General features: G+C 40.3%; 1 protein-coding gene across 1 annotated transcript in view; it reads right to left on the reverse strand.

The window, feature by feature from the left end:
* Positions 1-14,017, reverse strand: part of LOC111978322 (VPS10 domain-containing receptor SorCS1-like) — an 87,623-nt gene that overhangs the window by 38,139 nt on the left and 35,467 nt on the right. The window contains exons 6-16 of the mRNA XM_024008322.2: positions 11,369-11,433; positions 9,827-9,945; positions 9,522-9,611; positions 8,729-8,908; positions 4,956-5,102; positions 4,758-4,860; positions 4,220-4,296; positions 3,740-3,831; positions 3,407-3,514; positions 2,997-3,114; positions 2,101-2,234 (exon numbers count right to left, since the gene is read on the reverse strand). Of these exons, the coding sequence (XP_023864090.1) occupies positions 2,101-2,234; positions 2,997-3,114; positions 3,407-3,514; positions 3,740-3,831; positions 4,220-4,296; positions 4,758-4,860; positions 4,956-5,102; positions 8,729-8,908; positions 9,522-9,611; positions 9,827-9,945; positions 11,369-11,433 (1,233 nt within the window). The remainder of the gene's footprint in view (positions 1-2,100; positions 2,235-2,996; positions 3,115-3,406; positions 3,515-3,739; positions 3,832-4,219; positions 4,297-4,757; positions 4,861-4,955; positions 5,103-8,728; positions 8,909-9,521; positions 9,612-9,826; positions 9,946-11,368; positions 11,434-14,017) is intronic.

A 14,017-nucleotide genomic window follows, 5' to 3' on the forward strand; every position in this document is an offset into this window, starting at 1 on the left:
TACACAAAATGACGAACGAACAAAACAGTCCCGTATGGTACAACATAGACACAGACACAGGAGACAACCAACCACCCACGACAAACAATGTGACAACACCTACCTTAATATGATTCTCAATCAGGGAGATGAAAACCACCTGCCTCTAATTGAGAACCATATTAGGTACCCATTAAAACATAGAAACAGAAAACATAGACTGCCCACCCAAACTCACGTCCTGACCAACTAACACATACAAAAACTAACAGAAAACAGGTCAGGAACGTGACAATGTGGCTCTCTGCAAAATCACCGGATGTTTTTGGAACTACTGAACATAACGCGCCAATGTATACTGAGATTTTTTGAAATAAATATGAACTTTATCGAACAGAACATACATGTATTGTGTAACATGAAGTCCTATGAGTGTCATCTGATGAAGATCATCAAAGGTTAGTGAATAATTCTATCTCTATTTCTGATTTTTGTGACGCCTCTCTTTGGCTGGAAAAATGTCTGTGCTTTTCTGTGACTTGGCTCTGACCTAACATAATCGTTTGTGGTGCTTTTGCCGAAAAGCCTATTTGAAATCGGACACTGTGGTGGGATTAACAAGAAGTCTATCTTTAAAATGGTGTGAAATACTTGTATCCTTGAGGAATTTTAATTATGAGATTTCTGTTTGAATTTGGTGCCCTGAACTTTCACTGGCTGTTGTCATATTGATCCTGTTAGCAGGATCGCAGCCATAAGAAGTTAATTAATCCAAATTTCTTAAAATCAATCGCATATACTATTTTACTACAAAAAAGGTTTTAAATTCTCTGGTAATGCCAATATGGAATACTATCAAATGCTTCTCAAAGATGCCCTCTGGTAGTCAAACTAGCAATAACTAAAATAACAAAAATGTCTGAGAATTAAATGACGTGCCACAGAAGGCTGCGGCAGCACGCAAGGTGTGCCGCAGTATGACGCAACTTTTAAAGGAGGAACCACTGTAGATTCCAATGCCGACTGGCTCTTGAGTAAGATGCCACAGGACTACTGTGATACATTTGTGGAGTACTGTTTTGACCTTACCTAACTTGACAGCCTGACTGCAGAAGACGTCCAAGGCTAAGCATATATCAAATCAAATTCAAATTTTATTTGTCACATACACATGGTTAGCAGATGTTAATGCGAGGGTAGCGAAATGCTTGTAGTGTAGCGAAATGCTTATCAAGCAGATATGTGGCCTTCTAGCAATGTGACATATGTGCCTCCACTAGACCAAAGGAGAGGTCCACTTCAATCCTCAACACCAGTGAATATGTAAGCTCCTAGGAGCCTGCTCAATCTAAGGCCCCTTCCAAACCCTAGCCATACTTTCATCACTGTGATGACAAATAACACTATCTTAACTTGTCCAGAGTTAAAGAAGTTGAACACAAGACAGATCATTGAGTGGATAAAGGATGAACAACGGTGTTGGAAATGTGGACGATCCCACAAATCTGATGCTTGCACCCTCAAACAACCCAGACATGCACTGAGCAGCACCTAATGATCCTTCACGATTCCATCCAGCATGACCAAAAATGCATTCTCACGGGGAGTGTCCCTACTACTTAAGCCCAATTTATACCTGTCCCTAACATGTGTCCTTTGTCCTGATCTTGTCTGTTTACACTTATAAGATCTGATCACAATCAGACCACAATGCATCTTTTAATCATCAACACCTGTCTAGAAATGTCGGCACAATCAAAATGTGGACAAAATCAGAACAAAGGATGCATGTTAGAACCAGGTATAAACATGGTTAAAGATGTACCTGGACAGACCCAACCGATCACAGAAATGTATGCTGAAGGTTGTGAAACTTCTACTTCACAATGGAGATAGAGATGTCTACCTGCCTTCTTGATCTTATCCCCAAAACTACTTTTAACTGTGTCTAAGGTAGTTAGTGTCAATAGTTCTATGAATACAGTTATAAACAGCATGTCATTGTGTTATTGTGCTCCAATGATGCCTTCTTAAATTGCCACTGAAAGGATTAATAAAGACGGTATGGAATTGAATTGAATGTTATATATTATCGACAGTAGCAGCCAGTATTCTCCTCACCACTCAAAGTCAGCCTCGGTGCATGGACAGGAGTCTGACATCTGGGAGATGTACTGATCTTTGGTTTTGACACATCTGGTGTCGGGCTTCAGATTCTGAAAGATTCTTTTCACTCCCATAATGCAGACTTTACCCTGTGAGAAATAATGTATTATTTGAAATAATTAACTACAACATTTCAGAATTTACTTTATTTTTGGATGTGTCACACCCTGATCTGTTTCACCTGTCTTTGTGCTTGTCTCCACCCCCTAAAGGTGTTCCCATTATCCCCTGTGTATTTATACCTGTGTTCTCTATTTGTCTGTTGCCAGTTTGTCTTGTCTTGTCAGGTCTTACCAGCGTGCTTTCCCGTCTTCCTTTTTGTCAAGTTCTGTTTCCTAGTTTTCCCGGTTCTGACAATTCTGCCTGCCCTGACCACGAGCCTGCCTGCCGTCCTGTACCTGCCTGACTCTGGCCTAATTAATAACCTTTGCCTGCCCTGACCCCGAGCCTGCCTGCCGTCCTGTACCTGCCTGACTCTGGCCTGATCACGAACCCCTGCCTGTCCTTGACCTGCTCTTTGCCTGCCCCGTGTTTACAATAAATATCTGAGAACTGTACTATCCGCCTCCTGTGTCTGCATCTGGGTCCTATCCTGAGTCGTGATAGGATGTAACAGTTTAAAAGAAAAGCCTCTGAGTAATGAAGTTCTCTTAATATATATATTTTTTAAGTACATGAAAATGTGTATAATTGCTCATTTGTTCTGAAAGTGAATACACAGAAAGTATCCATAATTTTGAGACAAATTCGAGATAGAAAATGGGTGTGATAGGACGTTTCTCTTCATACTGTATTCCATTGAACTAAAGTGCCCAAAGCCGTTACAAATGTATCAAAGTGGTTGCTCTTACGTCATTGTGTAACTGCCAGGTCTGATAGTCGTCTGGGTTACACCTTCTGTTAAAGATGGCCTTGAAGTCTATTTTGACAAGCTGCCACTCAGAACGATGGCTGAAATGGCCAAATATTCTGCAAACACAAAAAGTAAAGGATGGTGAAAAATAGCTGAAAAAAGGGGTTGCTAGGTAAAATGTATTAAGTAAAATACCTTTTTATCATAAAAGTGGGAGATGAAAGGCTGCCTGAGTTAACCACAAGGGATTTGTACAATGTCTCAGAAGAGTGAAAAGAGAAAACAAATAAAAAGTGTCTAACTTCTGACAGCAAGTACATTTTTCTTTCTTTTCAAAACGTCCATTAAACGTTCAACGCATTGCAAAATACATACTATTAACCATAGAGTATTTGTTTTGATTCTTACATCATGATGAGGGTGTCTTCCCCTGGCTCTCCTAAGACTCCGTCTACATAGAGAGGAGAGGGGGTGAAGCTGTATTTGTTCCAGCGTTTTCCCTCATCAAAACTCAGCCTGGATGGAGAAACAACATGTTGGCTCTCATGCATGGCTCATGTGGAACCCTCACCATGCATAGAATAGGTGGTACTGTAACACTATCATTAGGTGGACGTTCAGTGCTTACATAATACAGTCCATAAAACATTTATAGACACATGTAATTCAATAGACAAATGTAATTCAATGTTGATACTGTAACAGTATGCACGGAAGTTGTAATGTTAAAGGAAACAATACCAGATATGTCTGATGGGGAGAGGTGTGTGTCGAATGGCCACTAGGGCACCACCCTGGTTAAGAAAGAGGACACTATACTCCTCCTCAAATACCTACAAACAGGACAGGATTTCATCACATTTTCAAAGGTCAGAGATGTGCATACCGTTCACGTCTACTTTTGATGAGTGATAGACTTGTATCACTACTGCTATTCTTCTATATCACGTAACACAGCCACATATTAAATTGTATTTTTAAGTGAGAAAACATCAACTATTATCAGCTCCTAAGAAGTTCTATGGAAAGAATAATCAAAACTTCCTTCAACCAGTATACATGGCATGTGATCAAGGGTAATGCAAACAATATCGTGCATTATGCATTCAGAGTTTGCTCCCTCCAAATTACTGAGTTATAAGCTGATTGATCTTTTCTTCTACGTGTTGTCTTGATTTTGTGTCACATTTCAGTGGCCCCTGTCTCTTTCAGTCACAGTACCTCTCTCCAAGTGTTGCCAGCATCTGAGGTGATGAAAATGCTAACATTATAGGCAGTAAGCTCGGGCCCAATGGTACCTAGATGTAAAAAGCATAGCATAGTTATAGTCTAAACACTTTCATCATATGCCTTCTTAACCCACATTAAAATATATTTAATGCACAATGGAATAAAAATACAGATGCAAATATTCTGCTACAGGCTCCTAAAAATTGAGTATTTACTCAGAAATTCAAACCTTTTCTTCTGTATCTGTTTTTGCCAAACATCTGGCAGTCTACCGATATGCAGGCATGCTGTGATCAAATTCACAGATCAAACTGAGCTGACTAAAATGCTTTAAGCCACAATCCCAGCATTTACTTGGAGAACAGAGTTAAAGATAAAAGGGTTCTTTAAGGGTGGAAAAAGAGCAGTGCAAGAGTTGAGAAAACACTGCAAATTGTGAACCTTAAGGAGAGCGGAGGTCCCTGTGGTAATTGCTAATGAGAGTAAAAATAAACAAAAGACACAGCTAAACATTTCAAATAGTGCCTACCTGATGCTACTATAATTCCTGGAGCTGATTCCTTACTGACTATGTTTCCAGACGTGTACGGGTTGTCAGACACATGGAGATGCAGGTGTAATGAACAGTAGGGCTGAAAATCAAAAAAAGAAAAAAAACATAATGTGGTTTATAGACAAAAACAGTTACAGGTTTTCAGATATTGGCCACGTTCAAAAGCAGACTCACCTGTACACAGTAGAGTCTGGTTCCCTTCAGATCAGTGGTAGGAGCCTGTAGAAGATGCCAGTCTCGCCCCTTATTGTAAGTGATAAACGTTTTCACTTGGCCCTCGACAACTTTATTTGACAAGAACACCCCTTTTATCCCTGCTACCTAGGAACATTGAGAAACAGACATGAAAAATAAATTAGGGGCAAAAGCTACAACTGTAAATTATTCAAACATAAGTAAAGCTGAAGCCCTAGTTTTGATGTGAAAGTGAAGTCTTCTGTACACAATAGCATTTCTGACAGGGAACACTATTTTGGAGAACGTTGCAGACTAGTGGTGGTCTGGGGGTAGAAGCATTTGGCCAGTCTTACAGTTTTTGCCATGATGCTCCTATACTGTCTGCATTTGAGTGATAGAAACGGGGAGAACAAGCCATGGCTCGGGGTCTCTACATGATTCCATATGTGCTACTTCATAGTTTTGATGTCTTCACTACTATTTTACAATGTAGAAAATAGTAAAAAAATAAAGAAAAACCCTTGAATGAGTATGTGTTCTAAAACTTTTGACCGGTAGTGTATGATCTCAATGATGCTCCTGTAGAACACTGTGAGGGCCCTCAGGGACAGGCCGGATTTCTTCAGCATCCTAAAGTTAAGGAGTTGCTGTCGTGCCTTCTTCACCATGGTGTCTGTGAGGTTTGACCATTTCAGCTCCTCGGAAACGTGAATGAAGCGGAACTTGAGGCTTTTGACCATTGATGCCTGTTTCCTCAAGTCTACAATCAGCTTCTTTGTTTTGCTGGCATTGAGGGAGAGGTTGTTTACCTGTCACCACGTCGTCAGAATTCATACCTTCTCCCTGTAGGCCATTTCCTTGTTGTTGGTAATCAGCCCTACTACTGTCGTGTCGTTGGCGAACTTGATGATGGAGTTGGTACTGTGTGAGGCCGCGCAGTCGTGGGTGAACAGGGAGTACAGCAGCGGACTAAGCGCATACCCCTAAGGGGCCCCTGTTTTGAGGGTCTGCGTGGCTGATGTGTTGTTGCCTACCCTCACCACCTGGGGACAGCCCATCAAGAAGTTCAGAATCCAGTTGTAAAGGGAGGTGTTCAGTCCCAGGGTCCTTAGCTTTTGATGAGCTTGGAGGGCACTATGGTGTTGAATGCTGAGCTGTAGTAAATGAACAGTATTTTCACATAGGTGTTCCTCTTGTCCAGGTGGGAGAGGGAAGTTTGGAGTGCAATAGAGATTGCGTCATCTATGGATCTGTTTGACGGTATGCAAATTGGAGTGGGTCCAGGGTGTCTGGAAGGTGGTGTTGATGTGAGGCATGACCAGCCTTTCAAAGCATTTCATGGTTACAGATGTGGGTGCTATAGGGTGATTGTCATTTAGATAGGTTACCTTGGCATTCTTGGGCAGAGGGACTATGGTGGTCTGCTTGAAACATGTAGGTATTACAGACTAGGTCAGGGAGAGATTAAAAATGTCAGTGAAGACACGTTCCAGCTGGTCAGCGCATGCTCTGAGTACGCATCCTGGTAATCTATCTGGCCCTGTGGCCTTGTGAATGTTAACCTGTTTACAGGTCTTACTCACATCAGCTACATGTATCATGATCACACAGTCATCCGGAACAGCCGGTGCTCTCATGAATGGTTCAGGTTTGCTTGCCTCGAAGCGAGCATAGAAGGCATTTAGGTCTGGTAGGGTCGCGTCACTGGCCAGGTTGCGGCTGGGGTTCCCTTTGTAATCCGTGATAGTTTACAAGCCCTGCCACATCCAACGAGCGTCAGCGCCAGCGTAGCAGGATTAGTCATGTATTGACGCTTTGCCTGTTGGATTGCTCGTCTGAGGTCATAGAAGGATTTCTGATAAGCGTCCGGATTTGTGTCCCGCTCCTTGAAAGCAGCAACTCTAGCCTTTAGTGTAGTGCAGATGTTGCCAGTAATCCATGGTTTCTGGTTTGGATATGTACTCACAGTCACTGTGGGGACGTCGTCAATGCACTTATTAATGAAGCTGGTGACTGATGTGATAAACTTCGGAATGCCATCGGATGAATCCCGGAACATATTCCAGCCTGTGCTTGAGAAACAGTCCTGTAGCTTAGCATCCGCTTCCTCAGATCACTTTCGTATGGAGCGCATCACTGGTTCTTCCTGTTTGAGTTTTTGCTTTTAAGCAGGAATCAAGAGGATAGAGTTATGGTCAGATTTGCCAAATGGAGGGCGAGGGGGAGCTTTGTATTCTGTTTGTGGCGTAAAGATGATTTAGAATTGCGTCTCCTGTAGTTGCACTGGTGACATGCTGGTAGAAATGAGGTAAAACGGATTTCAGTTTCCCTGCATTAAAATCACCGGCCACTAGGAAAGCAACCTTTGGATCATAATTTTCTTGTTTGCTTAAGGACCTATACAGCTTGTTGAGTGCCAGCATCATTTTGTGGTGGTACATAGACAGCTATGAAATATATAGATGAAAACTCTCTTGGTAAATAGTATTATTTATTAACCTAAAGTTTATCATGAGGCATTTTCACTCAGGCGAGCAGAACTACGAGACTTAATATTAGCGATCTCACACCAGATGATGTTAAGAAAGAGACACCCAGCTCCCCAATTGAACTTACCCGAGGCTGCCGTTTGATCCTGCCAATGTATGGAAAAAACAGCTAGATGTATATTATCCATGCTCTTGTTCAGCCACGACTCAGAGAAACATAGGATATTACAGTTCTTCATGTCCCGTTTACAGGCTAGTCTCGAACGGAGCTCGTCCAATTTTTTCTCCAGTGATTGTACGTTCGCCAATAGAACAGAGGGTAGAGGCAAATTATTTATTTGCCGTCGTAGTTTCATCAGGGTGCCCGCACGTCAGCCACTCTTACATCGTCTCTTCCTTTTCTGAGTCTCTGGGATTAGGACCTGGTCTGGGGTGAGCAGTAGGTCCCGTGCCGGCGACTCGTTGAAGTAGAAATCTTCCTCCAAATTGAGGTGATTGCTGTTGCTGTTCTGATGTCCAGAACCTCTTTTCGGTCATGGTGGAAACATTATGTACAAAATAAGTTAAGTTAAGATCAGTGCAAAAGAAGTTAAGATCAGTGCAAAAAATAGCAGAATTGGTCAGGAGCCTGTAAAATAGCAGCTATTCATCACAGCGCTATTCTGTATCTAAATAGTACCTTAAATAGTAAAGAAATACCATTTGTTTGTGAAAAAAATGGGAATGGGATAAAAATGTGTTGATATTCGAACTTGTGCTGAGTAGGCTACCGATACTTTTTCAATCCAAAATATTCAATAAACACAATCGCTGACATAGACTTTTGTATTAGGCCTAATACAGTTGCATAGGGCAGGACTACACAATGCAAACCTGCATAAAGCAAGCTCAGCCCTATGAGTTTTATCCAATTGTTCCTTTCTCTGTGTCTGTGTATAGGAAACCCCTCCAGTCCTTTTTTAAAATATAATTAATTTGAACAAGTACAAGGTTTCTGCAGTTTGACAGGCTTTCATCCCCCCCAAGGCAAGGAGTTTTTCCAGGAGTTTTTTTAAACCATGTGACCTGATTAGATATAATCTGGTCCCATCATAGCTCATATTAAACTTTTAACAACAGATTAATCACGTCATAAAGTCTGGAATTTCAATTGGTGAGGTTATCAGATAAGGAAAATCTACAGGCCCTATGATATTTTTTTCAAAGGTTGAGACCTCTTGGCAGAAGTGGTAGTGTGCATACAAACAGGGATGGCAGTCTAACTAAGCCATTGCTACATACCTCATAGAGGTCTATCATGATGTTGCCCTCTGGTCCACCACTGCTCACTATGTTCTCCAGGGCCAGAGTGAAGAAGAGTCCTCGGGCCTCTGACATGTACAGGTTGTAGGAGTCATTCTGGTGCCAGTCCTGCACTGCTGCTACCACCTGGTTATCATCTGTGCTGATTATCTGCAAGTCCTGGTTAAGGAATTATGAGTTAGGATACTATGTCATACAATATAATCCAATACAAAACGTAATTTAGTTTCAGGGCTGCAGTGGTCCCACTGGGCACAAACTGGTTGAATCAACGCTGTTTCCTACAAAATAAATCAATGTGACGCTGTTGAATCAATGTGGAAAACTGACTGGATTTTCAAAAAGTAATTTAAGTAAATATATTTGGGGAAAGTTTGTCTTTTTTGGACCTAACTTTTAACCTAAATCTAATGACATGGTTCACATTTCTTTTGATTTCACATTGAATTCACGTTATCTGACAACTCAATAAAATGTTAGTCAAAACTAGACGTTGAACTGATGTCTCTATCCAGTGGGGTAATTCTGTATGAAACTGTACAACTATTCTATTGTTAGTATGGTGTTTGTACATCTGTTCTGTGTTGGGATTCCTCTGTGAAAGCTTTATAATATTCTTGATATATATATATACTTTCTATTCAATATTTGTATGATTATTTTATTAAAGTTGGCCTTGGAAAAGCAGAAAAAGCGTTATAATATCAAAACAGTTTTTCACTGGATTCATAACAGGATAGTAGTAATACTCAACGTAATATTTCCAACCCACCTTTGGTAATATGTACTTAGGTAGCTTCATTGGGAAGAAAGCATTTCTTTTGTAAGACACATAATGGACAGGCCGGCCACCCATTGGTACCTAGAGAAACCAAGCAATTTTTATTTCATTTAGAGCAAAATTATTACAATGAATCACTGTAAATTGGGCTGACAGACTAACTATGCAATAGTCTTAGTTGTATGTTTTTATACCATTCTCTCTTGGTTTATGGTCATTAATACCTACAAGTTTACTGTACATTAAGAACGGTTTTAGAGCATTTTTATTATGACAGAAACATTCAAAATTCCCACCTGAATGAAAACATACTGGTCCTGAACGACCAGGGAATCAGGGCTGATAAATCCAGGGAAAGGCCTGCCTTTGTTGGCCTCTGAGCAGTTCTGCAGCTTACACGTTATATACTGGGACCCTATAACAGACGGTAAATAATTGACACAATGTAACAGGAGAAAATAAGTGCTTCGGGACTATTTAATTGAGTCTAGCATTAATTGCATTGATAGTAGAAAGCAGAAAAGCAGGGAAGCCAATTTCTATTTCCACTATTAACAGAGATGGAATGAGTGTCCCTGCGTGTTACCTACAGCCAAATGAGCAATTCTCCTCAGGAACAAGACATTAACACTGGAGCCCTTAAGGAACAGACGTTCTCAACACTCCATCCAACTTAAGAGCCCAGTCCGACCAATTGCCCCTTACATCAGGGGTTCACAAACCTTTTCACTCGGGCGCCCCCCCCTTCCAGCATTGGGGAACATCCCGCGCCCCCCTGCGTGCACACGGGCCATGTCTATCTATATGGGCACAACCCCTGTTCATGACACAAACTGTTCACACTCCTCTGGTTGGTGGGGAGAATTTTGCAGTTTAAAGCTTATTTCCTGCAATTCTACAAATTTTGTTATGGTGTGCAAAGAACATTTTGTCATTTGAAAGCAAATCTTCTTGCAATTCTATACATTTTGCTATGTTTAATGTGTATTCATGTGATATTTCAGTGAGAAAAAAATTACGACAATATCTATGGGCTAAAAAACCTAAATAAAAAAGCATTAGCTGACATGGGCTAGTTGATCTGGACATTTCTTAGAAATTATAAATAGCTCTCTAAGGTATGCAGTGACTAACATGACGAGAGGAACTGATGATGCACTACCCAATTTTGGAATTGCACCTTCTGCGTTTTAATGTACTGTACTAGAAGAACACCTGCTCTTTCTATGTCATAAACTGACCAGGTGAATCCAAGCGAAAGCTATGATCCCTTATTGATGTCACTTGTTCAATCCACTTCAATCAGTGTAGATGAAGTGGAGGAGATAGGTTAAGTCTTGAGACAGTTGAGACATGGATCGTTTATGTGTGCCATTCAGAGGGTGAATAGGCAAGACAAAGGTGCCTTTGAACGGGTATGGCAGTATGTGCCAGGCGCACTGTTTTTAGTGTGTCAAGAACTGCAACGCTGCTGGTTTTTCCATGCTCAACAGTTTCCCGTGTGAATCAAGAATGGTTCACCACCCAAAGGACATCCAGCCAACTTGTCACAACTATGGGAAGCATTGGAGTCAACATAGGCCAGCACCCTGTAAAGCAGGGATCATCAACTAGATTAAGACACAGGCAGTTTTTTTTCCTGAGCGGATAGTCGGGGGGCTGGATAAAATAACAAACAATTTGTAGACTGCAAGTCTGCCCCGTTGGCTGCCCGTTGGGGAACCCTGCTGTTAAGGCTGTTTAGCAGATAGAAAAGGTCACTTGTGTGTGAAAATGATCCCAAGAATCCCTATAATAAAGTCCTCAAATAAGATATCCTAGATGTGATGATGACTCACGTCTGTCAGAAACACTTGTCTCCAAGTGAATCATTCCTGGCTCTTTGTCCAAACCCAGTTTTGACCTGTGGGGACAGGAGAGACAACTGAGGCATATAGCAAAACATCTATCCAATTATGATATGTGCATCAGATGGTAAGTATTTGTGGATTTGTAGTAGTATCAGTTAATTCATGATTTGAACATTTTCGTCAATGATGTGTGAATTTATCTCATGATCCAGATATGATATGTTAATTGAAGAGGATACTGTAGGCGTGCCTTGTGATTAAATAAATCATCTGTTTAACAAGATGAAGAAAGGCACGCTGAGGTCAAACTGTATGGGAAACATGAATAATCATTCTGTTTGTTCTCATCTATTCCAAAAGGATCCTGTGACAGTGCTCCGCAAAGTCATAAAACAAATGAGTGACCAGAGACAGTCATTTACAAATGTCAACCCCTTTGTTCAATCGCGCTATTAAAACATCAGCTTTCTAGAGAGGACAAAGTCATTTTGGAAAACATTTAAAGGATTTCCATTTTGATTAAATTAAATTATAATAGGGAACCTAGCTGCATGAAACGTCGATCCCTTTCTCTTTGAAAATATAACAATGACAACAAACATTTCCCACAAACATGGCCCCATCAACCACTGGGCCTGTGTGGTAATTCAAGGGGAAGGTGCCTCGGAGCCATTTCACGCTCTTTCAAAAGAGCCACGACTGGGAGGCAGCGGTTAAGTGTGGAGTGACAAGTGTGACCACTTGTTGCATTAATAGCAGCTAAGTGTGGAAGAAGATGGGTTTCTCCTCACATTCCATAGTGTGTCAGTGTCTGAGACATAATAAAAAAAGGGCCCATCTTGCTTCCCTCAGCACTCCGTAATTGTCTTTCTGCTCCATCTTTTTTTAATGGACTTTCTGTCAAATACTTCATCATCTTCTATTGGAGAACAGCAGCCACATGTTCTTAAATAGGTTCCTTCTATGTTCTTCTATCACTCTGGAACGTATGGACTACATGCCTGCATTGTGTGAGCTATGCTGCTCGTTGTCAGGTTGATGGTGTAACTCTGCCAAGTTGAGGCTACTGTAACAAACTGCAGTATGTGGAGCAGCAAAATATTTGAAGTGTAAATTAACTGAACATATTACCTGTATTTTGTTCTTGACGAAATATGCATGCCCTACCTGAAWGTAATATTCCCGTCTATAGAAGCCGTGCTTTGTTATGATTCTGAACGGTCAGATAGCTAGCAACAATATAAAAAGCAGCCATGTGGGGAATCGTATGTGGCTCGTTTCAGCTAGTTTTATCATGTTCTTGATACTATGTCTTGTTTTGAGTGAATTCCTTTCAATGCTAACATGGATCAAATTTGCTAGCTAGCTAACCAACAACTGTAACAATGTATTTGAGAGACAACAAGTGCTCATTGTGCAAATGTATTTACGTTTTCAACAAACATTTGGAGACTAAATATAGTTAAAACATGTCAACAATCTAAGCCAACACCGTTTTGCCCCCTAGTTGAGCACGTGTACAGTAGGTATTGTTGCTAAGCAACCATACGCACAACCTCTATACGCACAACCTGTAAATATACTGTACCTCCATACACAACACACACATACTGTAAATATGTTACCAAAGGTTGATAAGTAATTGTAAACTAGTATGAATTCATCCCATGACTAATTAAGAAACTAATGTATTACTCAATATTGCATCCAGCTCTACTGTTGTATCATCTCCACCAGGAAATCTTAGGGAAAATATATCAACTGTTTAGAACAAGAGGCCAATAATGGCTTTAACTTGATGGTACATTGCTTCTACTGCATCTTTCTTTTGCTCCTGTTTTGGGCTAAAAATAAATGCATCATCATTTGTTCGCAAGTGACAAAGTTTGTGAAATACGTTTTTGTCTAATTTTAGTATATTAGTATAATATTAGTAAATGTGAAATATGAACGTATTAAGGTATTCTAGTTGAGTTATCCACTTTAAGAGATTATGTTGTCCTAATGGTGTTATTTATCAAAACATTAAAAGCTACCTGATCACCCAAAARGTATTAATCTCCCTTGCTTCCTTGTAAAATAAAAAGTATTATGTTTAGCAAAAACACATTAATATTATAATTATCTGGCAACAGGCACTACTGCCTTAAGTTACTATATGTCTTGAAAATAATGTAGATTAGAGACCATTACTAAATACATTATTTCTTAAGCACAACAGTTYGAACTTGAAAAAAGAGTGTACAAATATCTATTTAAATTATTCATGTGTTCATCAGGACCATACTTGTATCTACTACAGTGCCTTGCAAAAGTATTCATCCCCCTTGGCATTTTCCTATTTTGTTGCATTATAACCTGTAATTTAAATAGATTTTTATTTGGATTTCATGTAATGCACATACACAAAATAGTCCAAAAAGGTGAAGTTTAAAAAAATGTGGTGTGTGCATATGTATTCACCCCCATTGCTACGAAGCCACTAAATAAGATCTGGTGCAACCAATTACCTTAAGAAYTCACATAATTAGTTAAATAAAGTCCACCTGTGTGCAATCCAAGTTTCACATGATTTCAGTATATATACAGTTGAAGTTGGAAGTTTGAATACACTTAGGTTGGAGTCATTAAAACGTG

The sequence above is a fragment of the Salvelinus sp. IW2-2015 genome, linkage group LG18 (genome assembly GCF_002910315.2).
Source record: "Salvelinus sp. IW2-2015 linkage group LG18, ASM291031v2, whole genome shotgun sequence".
NCBI classification, from domain to species: Eukaryota; Metazoa; Chordata; class Actinopteri; order Salmoniformes; family Salmonidae; genus Salvelinus; species Salvelinus sp. IW2-2015.